This window comes from Ciconia boyciana, chromosome 2 (assembly GCF_034638445.1).
Source record: "Ciconia boyciana chromosome 2, ASM3463844v1, whole genome shotgun sequence".
Classification (NCBI taxonomy): Eukaryota; Metazoa; Chordata; class Aves; order Ciconiiformes; family Ciconiidae; genus Ciconia; species Ciconia boyciana.
In genome coordinates, this window is record NC_132935.1 from 18,296,371 (window position 1) to 18,312,328 (window position 15,958).

Below are 15,958 nucleotides of genomic sequence, written 5' to 3' on the forward strand. Positions count from 1 at the left end.
TATAATACTAAAAGTCACACCCCTTGAGCTGGAGACCCCGGCCGAAGCAGAGACCCCTCACCTCTGGGCATGCATGGAATATTAAGGTAGTACCGTAGCTTTAAGAGTAAGACACGAAAATGTAGACCAATAGAAAACTGTTTTACATAATTACTTATGCATATGTGTAACTAGACCGTATAAATACTGCACCTGTATGAACGAGCGGTGTGCTAGTTTTGTGGAGCTACCACCTAGCACCCGGTCTTGTGCAAAACTTGAAATAAGCTGATATCTCGGCTCTTGTGCATATTGGGTGTTGCACACTGGGTAACGAACTCCATTTGTGAGACAACACTCTAGTTCTGTAATAGAACCCATGTGTATACCACAACTGTTAGACACCTGAACACCTTAATTTTTCATTCACAGTCAGAAGAAACCTATTTTAATCATAGTAGAAAAGATTTATCTGAAACACCACACTCAAGCACAATTTAAAATTATCATTCATAACAAATGGATTGTTTTATCTGGGTTTTGGTTTGTTGGTTCTTTTTTTTCAGTTCTTCAAAACCAATTTAGTACAAGAGAAATGGTGATGTTACTGTAGAAAATAACAGCCATGATATAGCCCATGTATATCTTTCACAGACTGAAACAGATTTTTCTAATCCTGTTCTGAAATAGTTCCTGATTGGAGACATATATATATATTAAGGCTTGCAGAGGTAATTTGGGCCCTATTTTAATTAATAGGGTTGATTTTCCTTTTCCTTTGTCAGTTACAGTTACTAAGACCTATCATTATGAGTGCTGATTCAGTCTTGAAACAAACACCTGAGCTTCTTCAGGAGGGCTTATATGAAAGGGCTTATCTCTTTACTGGGACAGAAATGACAGCAATTCAGTGATCTGTTTGGAAGAATCTGATGGTACATGGCCCTGGAGAGATGAGAAGTCCAGGACATCCAGTTGATTTTCAAGGATCACCTCCTCCAAGCTCAAGAATTGTCCATCCCAATGATCAGGAAATCAAGCAAAGCTGTCAAGAGGCCTGCATGGATGAACAAGGAGCTACTGATAAAACTTTAACATAAAAAAGAAGCATGCAAGAGGTTGAAGCAGGGTCAGATGTCCTGGGAGGAATACAGTCACTGTCCAAGCATGCAAAGATGGGGTTAAGAAAGCCAAACGTCATCTAGAGTTGAATCCAGAAAGGGACGTGAAAGGCTTCTACAGATGTATCAGCAACAAAAGGAAGAATGGTCCATTCTTGAATGGGGTGGGGTCCCTGGTGAAAAAGAATGCGGAGAAGACTGAATTACTAAATGCCTTATTTGCTTCAGTCTTTACTGGTAAACCAGCCTTGAGCAATCCCAGACCCCTGAGACCAGTAGAGAAGTCTAGAGCAAGGGTGACTTGGAGGAGGACCAGGTGAGGGAGCACTTAAATAAACTGGAGATGCACACTCATGGGACCTGATGGGATACATCCATGAGTGCTGATGGGGATCAGTTACCTTTGAAAGGTCATGATGGTTGAGGGAGGTTCCCGAGGGCTAGAAGAAGACAAATGTCACTCCTATCTTCAAGAAGGGCGAGGACAAGGAGTGAGGGAATGATAGGCCAGTTGCCCTCATCTCTATACCTGGGAAAATCAAATAGTCCCGGTCACCTTCTCCAAACATATTAAGAACAGGAAGATGATTGAAAGTAGTCACCATGGATTTACAAATGGGAAATCAGTCCTGACAGACCTGATAGCTTTCTACAATGAGATGACTGGCTTGGTAGTTGAATGAAGAGCACTGGATGTTGTTTATCTTGACTTTAGCAAACCTTTCAGCAGTCTCCCATAACATCCTCGTTGACAAATTGATGAAGTACCAATGATAAGCAGACGGTGAGGTGGATTGAAAACTGGCCGAACTGCAAAGCTCAAAGGGTTGTGGTCAGCAGCATGAAGGATAGCTGGCAGTCAGTCAGTAATGGTGTACCCCAGGGATTGATACTGCAGCCAGTACTGTTTAATGTCTTCATAAATTACGTACATGATGGGACGGAGGGCACTCTCAGCAAGGTTGCAGATGATACAAAACTGGATGAGTGTCTGCTACACCAGATGGTTGTGCTGCCATTCAGAGGGACCGCAAAGGCTCAGAGAAGTGGGGAGACAGGAAGCTCCTGAAGTTCAACAAAAAGAAATAAAGAGCCTGCAGCTAAGGAATAACCCTGTGCACCAGTACAGACTGGCCAGCTAGCTGAAAAGCAGGTTTCCAGAAAAGGTCCTTGGGGGTCCTGACAGACACCAAGTTGAACATGAGCCAGCAATGTGCCCTTGTGGCAAAGAATACCACCAGCCTCCTGGGACACATTCAGCAAAGCGTTACCAGCAGCTCGAGGGATGTGATCCTCCTCTGCTATTCAGCACTGGTGAGATGCCTTTGGGGTGGTCTGTCTAGTGCTGGTCTCCCGAGTACAAGACAGACATGGGCATATTGGAGTGAGTCCAGCAAAGGGTGATGCAGATGATTAAGGGAGTGGAGCATCAGACATATAAGGAGAGGCTGAAAGAGCTGGGACTGTTCAGCCTGGAGAAGAGAAAGTGCAGGGGGATTTCATCAATGTGTATAAATACCTAGGAAGTAAAGGAAGCAGAGCCAGACTTCTCAGTGGTGCCCAGTGACAAGAGCAAGGGGCAATGGACACAAACTGAAACACAGGAAATTGCCTTTAAACAAAAGAGGAAAACCATTATTGTAAGGGACGCTGGATGCTGGAACAGGTTGCTCAGAGAGGTTGTGGAGTCTTCATCCGTGGAGATATTAAAAAACTGACTGGACATGTTCCTCAGCAATCTGCTCTAAATGACCCTTCTCTGAGCAAGAGGACTGACTGGATGATCTCTGGAGGCTTCTAGTCTCAGTTATTCTCTGATTTTGTGATAGGAATTACACTGAGAATATTGTTCATTAATCTAATACTATTTAAATTATACCAGTATTTTTTCTTATTTTTTTTAAACAGGCCAATTAAAAGACAGATGTAAACTCTATACATGTTTATTTCTCACTTTAAAAATGAAACCTAAAGTTCCTTGATTAAATTTTTAACCAGTCAACTATTTTGTGCCAATTCCATCTGTTGTTAGATGCTTTCCAAACTCATTAAAAGTATCCAGATGTTATAGTGATGAAGGCCATAGAAACATCTAGATATTTAGAGGCATGGAAAGTTCTCTTGTCTAGCTTTTGCCTGGTTAAAAGGGAGCTTGCTTGTGCTGATGCTGATGCATTTTGAATTAATGGATTCCCTCCATTTCCTAAATTAATGACAGTATTAATAGGACAGTTTGCCTGGAATTTTGACCAAAAAAAATCATACAAATGGAAACATATAAAAAGCATAGAAATGTATTTTGCTTATTTTTGAGGAAATACATAAATTAGTGTAGTAACTATGAAAATTCCAAGAGAAAAGCTTCTTTGGATACCCTAGCATTGTTAATCTTGTAAAATAAAAGACACCTAAATATCTGAGCAAAATGTTAAGCCACAAAATACAGAGAAAAAGATATTTTATTTTTAAATGGCATTGCCATAAATCAGTGAAGGCCAAGATGAACATAAGTTCAGGAATAATTTGCAGTTGGACAGATGACTTTCAGTCTTTCATGATAGTTGACAGAGGATAGCAAATGACTGAGAGTGAATCATTCTTTAGAGAATACTTATTCAGCCATAACTTAAAAAAAATACATCACCCCCCAGATTCTTCAGTTAAAGTGATTTGATCTTTATTTGGGCTGGGTTATTATTTTTAATGAGTTTCCCAAGGGCAGATTATACTGGATAGCCATAGCCAATTTTTGATAATTTTGAAGCAGATATTTTTGGTATTATCTTCAAATTATGTTTGGTTTGGTTTGTTTTTAAGAAAATTGTTTTCAAATACTAGAAAACAAATGGAATAAACACATGCCAAATGGGGTAGACAACAATGGCCCCCATAAAACACAGGAATAATGAACTGTTCTTTTTCTAATAATCAGGATTTCCATTCTTGTGACATAATCTCTGTCCTGGTTTTGGCTGGTCAAGTATCAGTCACTGATGTATTACAATATTTCACAGCTGATTTAATAAAAAATAACTATCCTGGCACAGAAAGAGGAAGGAAGAGGACCTATATTCTGTCTCCACTACTGGCTGCACCATACTCATGCCTGACTTGAAGAAGCAGCTTGATTCACTTAAACTTAAATTGATCATAAAACTGTGGACTCAAAAACCCTTACTTGAGCTTGCTGCTGTTTCATATTAACTACTTGCTGCCAGTAGGTCCTATTTGTCAGTGCTTTGTGATGTCTTAGCCATACTAATCACCTTAAATCTCTTAATAATGTATTTGATTTCAAGCCAATGATAACTTTTGGTTACCTTGCCAGATTTCACACAACTGATAGTGAAAAAACAGTTATTACAAATGATATGTGGAACTTTCTCTATCCAAAATTACCATTTTTAAGTCACATATTTGTTCACTTTCTTCAGTGTTATAATCTTAGACAGGAAGATACTTAAGACAAAGCTGGAGGCAACAACAGTCTTGAAATACTTATGAAATGTAGAAACAGACCTTTGAATTTGGTGTACTATATGGTATAACTGCCGTGTAAATATTTTATAATAACCCACTGAAACACAAATATAGCTTATCAATTCTATTTTTACAGTTTTCCCAGGATACAGCTCTTGATAACAGTTATATGTGCTTGTTAAGTTATGCCTCAGCACTTGCCTGAATTTTCCATACATAGTATGCAACTTAATTTGAAATGAGAAATAGCAGTGGAAGTCACAAGGAACTTTCCTTGGCTCAATGGCAAAATGAAATTCACTGAGTATGAAAATAAGATTTGATAAAAGTATAAATGTGATAGAAACAATTAGCTGGAATAAGTTTTTAGTTATCTTTAGTAACACCAAAGAAAAGACTTGGATGCAGATAAATATTTTTTTAAAAATCAGCAGAGCTAGCAAAAACATCAATGTTTAATTTCTGGCAATTGGAGGAAAAATGATGGAGATAACTTAGCATCTCACTTATGGTTCCTCCTAAAAATGGACAAAAATCTTCAGAAGTGTCTCACAGACACTTTTAAAATTACTTTTCTTTGACCATTTCATAAATATAACATCCAGTCTTTCCCTTCAAAAAGAGGTTTTCTTTTAAAAAAATGACTTTTTTTCTTCTTGAAAAGAGAGTATGATAGGATCCTGAGTTGGCAAGGTGGAACTGCTTTTTTTTTAAATCAATCAAAAAAAAAAAAGAAAAAAGTCAACAATTTGAAGACTTCACATTTTTAATATACTGTTTTTAAAGCTCTGAGGGTGTATAAACTGGAAGAATTGTAGGTGCCTAGCTTCATCCTTTAAAACAAAATATACCAGGTAAAGATATTATAGCAACACATTGGAATATTTATCCCAAAATGTCTAACCTGGATAATGAACCAGAACTGGTTCTGTTTCTCTTTCTAGGTGTTCCAGTACCTACAAATATCTAACTACTTCCACCTTTTTACCTTTATACTCCTTAAGCTATTTTCCCCTCCATTGCTAGTAATGGTGATAAAATTAGGATGTAAATGTTTTGTAGGTACTAGGGCCAGAATTAATCCAAACAATTCTTTTTTCTTTTCACTGTTTACTTATATTGAAAGTGCAAATAACTGTGATGTGAATGTGCTGCACAGACCTTTGAACTTGAGTGAAAAAATAACATTCTTGAATTGGGTTGTTCTATTAGCATGACTTCAAAAAATAATAATTTTTATGATGCAGTATATGTATTCTGAAAGTGTTTGCTGCTTTGAATCAGTTGCTCATTTATTTCACAAAGGTAAAGATGCAGTGAATGTTAATGTTCTTAAGAAAAATGAAACATTCAAAGATAAATAAAACTTACAGAGGCTTATCAACAAAATTAATTAATAAAACACAATATATAGCAATATGCCTAGAATTATAAAGGAGGATATTGAACTGAGAATTTAGATGTGTGTTGGGTGGGGGAGAGCAGAGAATTTGAAAGTATATTAAACAGCAGAATAATGGCTTTGTTCCCTCATTACTAGAATCTATTAACAAGTATATGTATAACTTGTGTACCTTCATTGCCTCTTTTATATACATAGGATTACATTTTTATCCATTTACTGGTGTAATGATATTAAAAAAAAATTAAACACCAGGACAGCTAATTAAGTGATCAGAAAAACCAATCAATAAATAACATTTTTATTTAAATATTTTTAAAATGATATATTAATGTATATTTTGCTCTCTTCTTTTTTTTTTTTTTTTTTTCCTTTCTCATTCTATCCCCCTTTTTTTTGGCCATTGGTGCCTCTTGCTTTTTCTCCTTCCTGTTTGGTCAGTGGTTTTTGGCCAGTTTGTATTTTTCCAGACATCACTCCATGATGTAGTTGAAGTATATGATGGCCCAACTCTGCAGTCATCTTTGTTATCCTCTCTCTCAGGATCTCATTCAGGTATCCTTTAATAGAACTATCATTAAACTGTTATTTATTTTTTATGAACATAGAAAGATAGTGTAGTGAGAAAAAAAAGAAAAAGGTGATTGTCATGTTTTCTTAGATACAGTTCAGGCAAATACATGAAATCAGGATTTTGAACTAAAAGCCTAATCATTAAAACTCTTCACATTAATGAATAAAAGGAAGTAAAATTGAATGTATTTTCTTTAGATTTTTTTCTTCTGATATTTATCTATTATAGTGAGCACTTTGGGCTTCTTACTCTGTGCCTTTATGACTTTTATCTAGTGAGAAATTGAAATGGGTATTATATATTTAAAAGAGAAAGCAGCGTATATTTGTAGCAAAGTAAAATTGTACAGATTATGTGCACGTTGACTCAATTAAAAGAGGTATGGGGTTTGAGGTTCTTTTTGGTAAAGGAAAGAAACAACAAATATTCCTAATAACTGAGAGGAGTTTTAGTCCCCCTTTTCTAGAACAACATAATACTGTCAAGATAAAATATTGAAATCGCATATATCTTGCAAAGTTTACTGAAGCAGAGGAGGGTTTGGGGAGGGTTATTTCTAGCTGCAAAGATGTTGATAGGTATTTTTAATGCTTCTTTAGTAAAAAGTGGTTATGATAGCTTTGTATTTGCTTTGTTTGAGTAGGTGAATCTCTTCCATTGAGCTCAGGTAACCAGATTACGGTTAGATTTACTTCAGTTGGACCAATAACAGCTAAAGGATTTCATTTTGTTTATCAAGGTGAGACAACCTGGAAAATTGTGTACATTTATTCTTTCATCACAAATTTTAAATCATCATAGAGGAACAGACTGAGAATGTAGAGGAAAGTAATAGTCTGTTAACAATATAACAAGTTTCACTATTTCTGCATGTTTTGAAAAATCTTTAGGACCATTCTTTTGTCTCTATTTTAAAGCTTAAATCAAATATTTAAGAAGCATAAGAGAGGTTCCAAATTTAAGAAGACCGTTATACAAAGCAGCTGTTTCTGTTTGCTAATCTGGCTGACTAATGTTAGATCCATCTGGCTGCTCAAACTGGTTTATCTCTCAGTTTAAATATGAATAACTGTAAGTATTATTACCTGTGGGTGAATCAGTGATCTTGCTGTTATTAAGATACTTCTCTTGGTTTACATTATTTGTCTTTTTATGGGTCAAATGCAGAAATGGTTATACATCAATACTTGCAACTGCAATTCATTCTTTCATTAAATTTAAATCCTGATTTAACAGTCAGAATACACATTTAGAAATCCACAAGAATAAATGTAAATATCTATCTGACACAGAAATATTATTTTGAAACCATGTATTAGATGAATATTTCATAGTAATATTTCTTTTCAGTGCCATTTTAGAAGGGCTTCAGTGTGAATTTTATGCATTGCTTTTAATCTTGGCAAGGATACCAGTGCTATGCTCTTCTAAATAGTAACTCAGACATCAAAAGTATGCAATACATATTGTGAAGATTCATTTGCGATTATGAAAATGTTCTGAACTGGCAAATAACTGAATGTTACTTCCAATCATTTTGAGTATTTGGGTTCAAAATCTGTATTCTTCCACCAAATCTAAAATTAAGAATCCACAATTGTTTGTATGTTTGCAGCTGTTCCAAGAACAAGTGCAACACAGTGTAGCTCTGTGCCTGAACCGAGATTTGGAAAAAGAATTGGAAATGAATTTGCAGTTGGGTCATTGGTTCTTTTTGAGTGCAATCCAGGCTATATCCTCCATGGGTCAACAGCAATTAGATGTGATACAGTACCAAATGCATTGGCACAGTGGAATGATTCACTCCCTACATGTGTTGGTGAGTTCTTAAGACTCTTTAATAGAACTAATTACTGCCTAAAGTGTAGACCATTCTCTCTAGCTGAATGTGTTCCTTCTTTGTCATCTGTACAGTATTTTATTATTGCTTACTTTTATTCACTCTCTCTTCATTCAGGGTTCATTCTCCTTTCTATTCTAACCTTGCTGTGTAATTTCATGATTTTCATGAACATACTCTGCTGCTATAAATTATACGTTAGCTTCTTTTACATTAACATCAGTGACACTCCCTGGCTGTCCCTTAATCAAGACTCGGAAATATCAGTTTGTGCCCTGACTGCTTGCCAGACTAAGATGATCTCACCTTGCAGATCTCAAACAAGATATTGCAAACTATTAGAAAGAACTATATTAAAAATTTAGAAATAGTTATGCTAATATTTCATTGCTTGTCAGAGAAAAAGCAGTAATTTTTCAGATCAGAATATATACTTTGTCTGGTTCTAGTAATAAAACATTAAATTCTCAAAATTAAATTCTTAAATTAATGTGCATCCATTGACATTTATAAAGCTGATTTGCACCAACTGGAAATCTGGTGATTGTGCTGAAAAGCCCCACAGTAAAGAGATAAAATTCTAATGGTACATTTTTCCATAGGTTTATGTCAAGGGCAAATATGGCAGATGATTTACACTGTAAGTTTTATTAGAGTTTGGCTTGGGTTTTTAGATGGAAAAAAATAATTTGTTTATAAATGAATTAAAATTGGTTATCATTTGCACAGATGTTTTTGCAATGCCATCAAACTTTTCCACCTGTAACATCTGTTGCAGTACTGACTGCATTATACATTAATTTTGTGCAAATTGAATACACAGAAAACTATTCATTTTGAGGATGAAGACATCTGAAGAACTGCATTCCCAACCGAAACAGTAAATATATGTATGAGTTAAAGTTACTTTACTTTTCTTGACAGAGAACAGATTTATTATAAAAATGTTCCTAACCTATAGCAAAAACCACATTATGATATTGACTCCAGCATTAAGAAGTACATAAGCATAAGAAATACATAACTCATAAATACATGAGTTTTAGATGAGTGGCGGAAAGGAAAATAGAGAACATTTTTTCATTAGGTTCATTTGAATCTCCAGTGCTAATCAGCTGATGGGGCATGGTAGAGTCTAAGTGGTTTTCACTAAAATAAAAGATTATCTCCAAAATACTAAAATCTTGATAGATATCAAGACGAAGTATCACTGGGGTAATATTAATAAAATATGATTCACCAGCTATTATACACAAATAATGTTTATTTAGACTGTTTTAGGCATAGGAATAGAACCACAATTTATATATCAATAAGAAGCTGAAGTATATAGCTATATTTCATATATTCTCAGTGATTACATTTTAATCAGTAGAGTTGTACTATTTACCCCTTTGAAATGTATTCCCTTTGTTTTTCAGATATAACAACTCAACAAAGTGTTGAAATAATTATTTTTGCCATTGATCCCAGTGTATTATTGATATTTTAATACATGATTTAGTCTGTGGAAGAGAAAGCTATCTGTCTCTGTCTCTGTCTCTAGGCAACTTGAACTGAGAAAGGGTTACAGGCCACCTTATGTGTGAAAATCACTGTGCCAATAAAGGTGATAAAATATATATGAGGTGAAAATTGCATTGAACTAAATCAGTTTAATAATTGAAGTGGTAGACATGACCATATTAAATTGCCTTAACTATAGTGAATGCTTGACTATTTCCTTACAGATAATAGACATCAATCATTCTGTCTATTCATCCTTTTATGAGTAATTATTTAAACACCTTAAGTGACACTGACCTTTAGTTTATCCATGTAGTTCCCAACAGATTCTATCAATTATATGCCACAGAAAATGTAGCTACAATATTCATTATTAAGATAAGTTGCATTCTCCTACCTATTTTCTAAATCCTCATATTTGTATCTAATGAAATCCATTCAGAACTTAGTAGTGTTGCATAGAAGTGATACCTTAGCTTTTAATGGTTTTGATAAACTGTCTCATCAATCTTTTCCTTCAACTTCTTAAATATCGACAGAATATCTGTATCTAGATTAAGCTGTAATATTCTTTGTCCCTGCATCTAATGATCTAGACAAGGTACATTCAAGTTGAACATTCAGAAGAGAAACTTGATGGTACTGAATGCCTCTATCATATTTCATGCATAACACTTTTATTAATCCATGGGCATGGATGTGATGAGTGCAGTATTGCAAGCATTTAGCAATTTCTTTACTAATGTAATAGATCCATAGTCTGTAATGGGATAACTCACACAAGCAAAGAGAACAGTCAAGGAGTTCAGATTGGTGCTATTAATTATTCAGACAACAACAAAGTAGCAATATTAAGAAATAATGTATTTTTTTTACAACATGTTTTTATCTTTTATACTAATACAATACATAACTGTTCAAACTTCATTCTTAACCCCTAAAAATAATGCTTTATTTTTGTAAGATTACTAGGAGACAATGGAATGGATTTCAGTTTGTTAAAGGTCAAATAAATAAGGGGAATATGAGCATGATTCTGTCAGGTAGGAAACTGACATAATTCTAATTTTCCTTTATTCTTTTTTGGTCAATTAAAAGAAGGTTTTTGAGATACAAGATTTTATTTTCTTGAGGTGAATATAAATTTTTTAATGTAGCATAAATTTACAAAAGTTTTCAGCCATGGTATGCTGAACATTGTGTAAGCTTTTATAATAACTTTTCTCACTTCTGAAGCTTCATACATCTTTTCTTGCCTTGTGCATTTCGTTTCAGTGCCCTGTGGTGGAATTTTAACAAAGCGCAAAGGGACCATTTTGTCTCCTGGTTACCCTGAGCCTTATGACAACAATCTGAATTGCGTGTGGAAGATCACAGTACCAGAGGGAGCTGGGATTCAAGTAAGTATACTTGCTATTTGCTTGTTATCATCATGTTTAAAACTGCTTTTCCTGATGCAAGAGCATGAAAAGATCATTTATTCATACATTTTTCTATCTCACTAATTATTCTCACAATGGAATTTAATGCACATATTTTTATTCACGCAGTTGTTAAAAATTATGAGATTTTAAAAAAATCTTAAAAGATACACTTGTACCTTTTACTTAGAAAAAAATCACCAATAACTTAAAATGTGTTATTTTAATAGGTCAGTGACTCCTTGTAAGCTAGAGGAAATAGAGAAGCTTTCCTATGATTTTTTTTCCCCCTCTCCCAAAATGGATAAATATCCACTAACAGAATGAAATCAAGTGGGTTGCTTCCATGGACAAGTTATATATGTTTTCCTAGAAACTCTGTTATTTACTCTATAATTATGGAAGTTCATTGTGATATAAAGATGCTTCGGTATTTTTCAACATGAGATGGGAATTGGTCCTTTAAAATACTGTCAGAATTCTCATTTACTAAAATGTAGATTAAGAAGTTCATGGAATACATAGCAGAAAAGTATCCATTAAACTAAGTCGTGTATATGTCACTCTTTAGAGTACACTAAAGAAACTGACAGAAATCTGGTTATTGAAAAGGCAGTTGAGTTTAATAAATTAGGACTTTTAAGCATCATCTGATCAAATTCCTAGCAAAATGCATATCAAGAAACCATGGTAGCAAGTTTTCTATGTCTACCCTTGGTTCAAAATATAACTACTGTAGAAAATGAATAAATAAAGACCTCAGTTTCTGTAGGTAAAGATTTAATAATGAAAAACAGGAAAACCATTGCAGACAGTTTATTAAACTTTTTAATAAATTACATCACAGAGCTTTTAAGGTATTCTACTGTGTCAAGAAAAGTTCAAGTTTTTAAAATAGTATGAGTTTATACTTTGCTACTTTATAAGCATTCAGAAAAATCTATTTTTGTTTTAAATAACTAAAAATACTTAAGAAAAATATAAAAACTTTATGGAAGAACACAGAAATCATCACAAATACAATCTAAGTCCATACATGATAACATTTATGGGTTCAGTTTTCAAAGACACCAATGTCCATTAACAATAGTATTTAAAAACCTATATCAGTTTTGAAATTGATTTTGAGGAACACTACTTGATTTAAACAGTTGCCTAAGTTAGGATACTTTGTTCTGTGTATTTCTTATACAATCAGTAATGTAAGTTAAACACTAGGAGGATAGTTCAGAGGATTTAAATTAGGCATTAATTGGTGCCCTGACTTAGGCAGTCACTGTTGCTTTTTGGAAGTGTTTATCTCTTATCACAGACTGCATTAGGTGATTAAATTACTAACTTTGATTTCAAGTTAGATGTCTAATCTGCGTGATATTGTTTTGCTCCAGAGTCATAATAAAAAGATGTATTTACTGTTTGCCTTTTCTCTAGTTCTCCCGAGTTTTTTTACTGAGCTAGCGAATACCATCCTTCCTTTCTGTTACTGGTTACTGAATAAGTTATTCATTCATACTTGTATAAATGTAATGACAACAGGACAGTTTCATGGGCATACCTGTATGATTGTAATTAGATCTGTAGAACAATATTGTCACTGAAGCAGGACACTCATGAAGTGTGATATTCATGCTTGATCCTTTGAATCCTGTCTGATTTTCAGGGCTAGATCTGAGGAAGATGAAGTCCCTGATATACTAAACTGAGTACAGCTGATACAGGATCAGTAGGACAGAGTATACATCAGAAATCATCATACTATTTTTACTGTGTTATTTTTCACAACTGAGCTTAGCTTTATAGCTACTAATGACATAAAAAATGGCATCAGAATTGTTTTGGGTTTGTTTTTTTCAGTTCATAGGAAAGAAAAAACATGAATATACATATATAAAAATGTAATTATTACCGTGAAAATCAGCTTCTTGAGGCAACATTTGAAAACCTGGGTGACTGATTTTGTCCAATCTGAGAAGGCATGCAAATGTGGATATTCAAGATACCATGATAGCTATTGCTTTTGTGTTTATGTAAATGCATAAAATATCTGGACATTTTTCCTCACCAATATTTATTCCTTCAAAGTAACAGACACTTTCCCAGCTTTAAGGAAGATTAAAATAATATATCACCAATGCATATTCCTCTGTGAAAAAGTGTGTAGATGAAATTTTAAACTATTTGGGTATAACAGCTATTGATGTGTATGATTATGTTATTGCGTATGAACTTGTTGAAACAGCGTGATCAGATGTAAATACTGAGCTGTCTCATATCAAATAAAAAACCAGACATTTAAACGTAGATTTAGGTAAATAGGAAGAGTGTGTACTAAAAGCCTGTCTTCAGGCGCCTAATATAAATACCTTATATCAGGAAATTAATCTACTATGGTTCCTTATAAAGTTAGGACAGAAGGGCACCTCGAATAGATAATTCAAAACATCTAATATAGACTCTGGCTCTGAATCACTGCCTGAAGGTATGTCTGTCTATTTATTGACTACATGGGGAGGTTAGGGCAACTAGCATCAGTTGCACTAAAACAGACATTTTAAATTAGGTGTTTTATGACACATATGAAAACTGTAGTCAGAAACAATCTAGCCCTGAAAACACATAAAAAACATTAGATAATTTGAAATTTGTGCTGAAGGTTTCCTAGGTGCCTGCACTTCCAATTCTGTATGTCTTCAGAAATATTCCTGACAGAGAGAACACCCATAAGTTTCACCTAAATCCCTTGTGAACCAAAAAATAAACAGACAAGCCTTAAAGCTTTCTGAAAGGCCAGATCCAGTGGGACTCCTGCAAGTATCTAAAACATGCTAACAGTCAGGGCCTCTGCGTTGCTTCACTTTTTTTAAAAAAAGTCACCATTTGGCTGTAGTATCTGACCAATTCCTACAAAAAAGTACAGCGTTTAAGACCCCCATCCAAGAAATAGGTAGCCAAACTGAACATTCCTTTTACCTAGAAGAAGGTCCAAGTCATATATTTCACCTAGAAAAATAACTTCATTACCTACTTGTACTGGAACCAGTGCTTATTTCTTCTGTTGAAGTTGTTCCATTTTGGACAAAATAAAAGGAAGAGTAAGTGAGGCAGAAGAACAGTAAAGAAGCATAATTCTCTAACTTAGAGTCGAAGGCACACCTTTTTGAGAGTGTGGTTGGGGCTTCATCCGTGCTTCTGTCACTCTTCAAATGCTTTTCATTGAGCAGTTATTTCACTAAAACAAAAAAAAGCCAGACCATCTCCCCTCCAAAACAGGACCAGAAACCTGGCATTTCTCTACTTTATGGGGAGTGTTTTCACTATATGAGAATAGATATATCCTCCCTCTTGCAGTCTGTCTCCTTTCTGCTTTGCATCTCCTTATGAATGGAAGGATGTTGTCACCTCTGGAAGGAATGAAGTGAATGTTCTGCTTTTTGCTTGTACCATGCTAGTGACTGCTCCTCCTCAGGAGATAAGTCAATGATGAAGGTAACCAAACACAGGAGGTTGCTCTTACCTGGAGGCAGAACTGAACATGGCAAGATAGATGAAGCAGCGTGCATCACTGTGGGACTGTTTTTAGCCCCGGATAAACTAGAGAGAATCACAAAGAAACTGTAGTAATTGACGATATGTTTTGTCTTCCCCTCAATGTCCTGCCAACAAAGGAATCATATTCTATACCCAGATGATTTTCACGGTTGTGGGACTTGTCAGAGGTAATATGTGGTTGTCACTAAGGGTCACAGGATTTAGAAGTCTGAATTGGCAATTAAATACAAAAAACATTGCCATGCAATTTTATTCACTTAATGATGATTTTCCATTCTCTTTGACAATGAGAGCAAGACACAACTTTTCATGATTAAAAGCAATAGAGGCTACAATTTACAGTTGTCTTTGTGCTTGAATACAGAAGGGAAGAGGTTTATGTTCTTTACCTCACATTTTTCTTCCTAGGTGCAAGTGGTGAGTTTTGCCACAGAACACAACTGGGATTCCTTAGACTTTTATGATGGCGCTGACAACAACGCTCCAAGGCTTGGAAGTTATTCAGGTGACTGACAAGATTTTACAATAAGTGTTTCACAGATTCAACTCTTTATTGTAAACATACAGCTCTTTCTAGTTCTTGTGTGTGTGTATGCGTGTGTGTTTCTCCTATCATCAACAACAGGTAGTAGCCTTTCTGTTTTAATCAGTCATCTCTTAGCGGACTTTCATAAAGCTGAATATTTTAAAAATGTTAGAAATTAAATAATGTTCAGAGGCTCCCAAATTAGATATCTATTAATCTCATTTTTTTACCCACTCTTATAGCAGGGTCCAGAAATCTAAAATTTCTAAAGAAATCTAAAAGATAACAGACCTCTAAAAGAGATGCCTCTTGAAATTGTGCATCACTAAAGGATGCATTCTTTATCCTTATTTTAGATAAACAATACAGTTCTGTTTGCCATACTTTTTCTTGTTTTGTTTTATTTTCCTTTATTCTACTTAATTCATGTGTACGGAATGAGATCACAGACAATAAGATTCTTGTCTTATCTTGTGCTGAAACACAAATAATCAATTACATTTCTAAGAATAGCCCTACAAATTATGTTCAGAGCTGCTTGATATATTTGGCTATTACAT

At 34.7% G+C, this 15,958-nt stretch overlaps 1 protein-coding gene across 3 annotated transcripts in view; it reads left to right on the plus strand.

Annotated features, from left to right (window-relative positions):
• Nucleotides 1-15,958, plus strand: part of CSMD3 (CUB and Sushi multiple domains 3) — a 782,968-nt gene that overhangs the window by 626,686 nt on the left and 140,324 nt on the right. For 2 of the 3 annotated variants that reach the window (XM_072852006.1, XM_072852007.1), the window contains 5 exons: nucleotides 6,424-6,537; nucleotides 7,200-7,295; nucleotides 8,172-8,375; nucleotides 11,178-11,302; nucleotides 15,281-15,377. In XM_072852006.1, the coding sequence (XP_072708107.1) occupies nucleotides 6,424-6,537; nucleotides 7,200-7,295; nucleotides 8,172-8,375; nucleotides 11,178-11,302; nucleotides 15,281-15,377 (636 nt within the window). The remainder of the gene's footprint in view (nucleotides 1-6,423; nucleotides 6,538-7,199; nucleotides 7,296-8,171; nucleotides 8,376-11,177; nucleotides 11,303-15,280; nucleotides 15,378-15,958) is intronic. The other variant, XM_072852008.1, reaches the window with a different exon arrangement.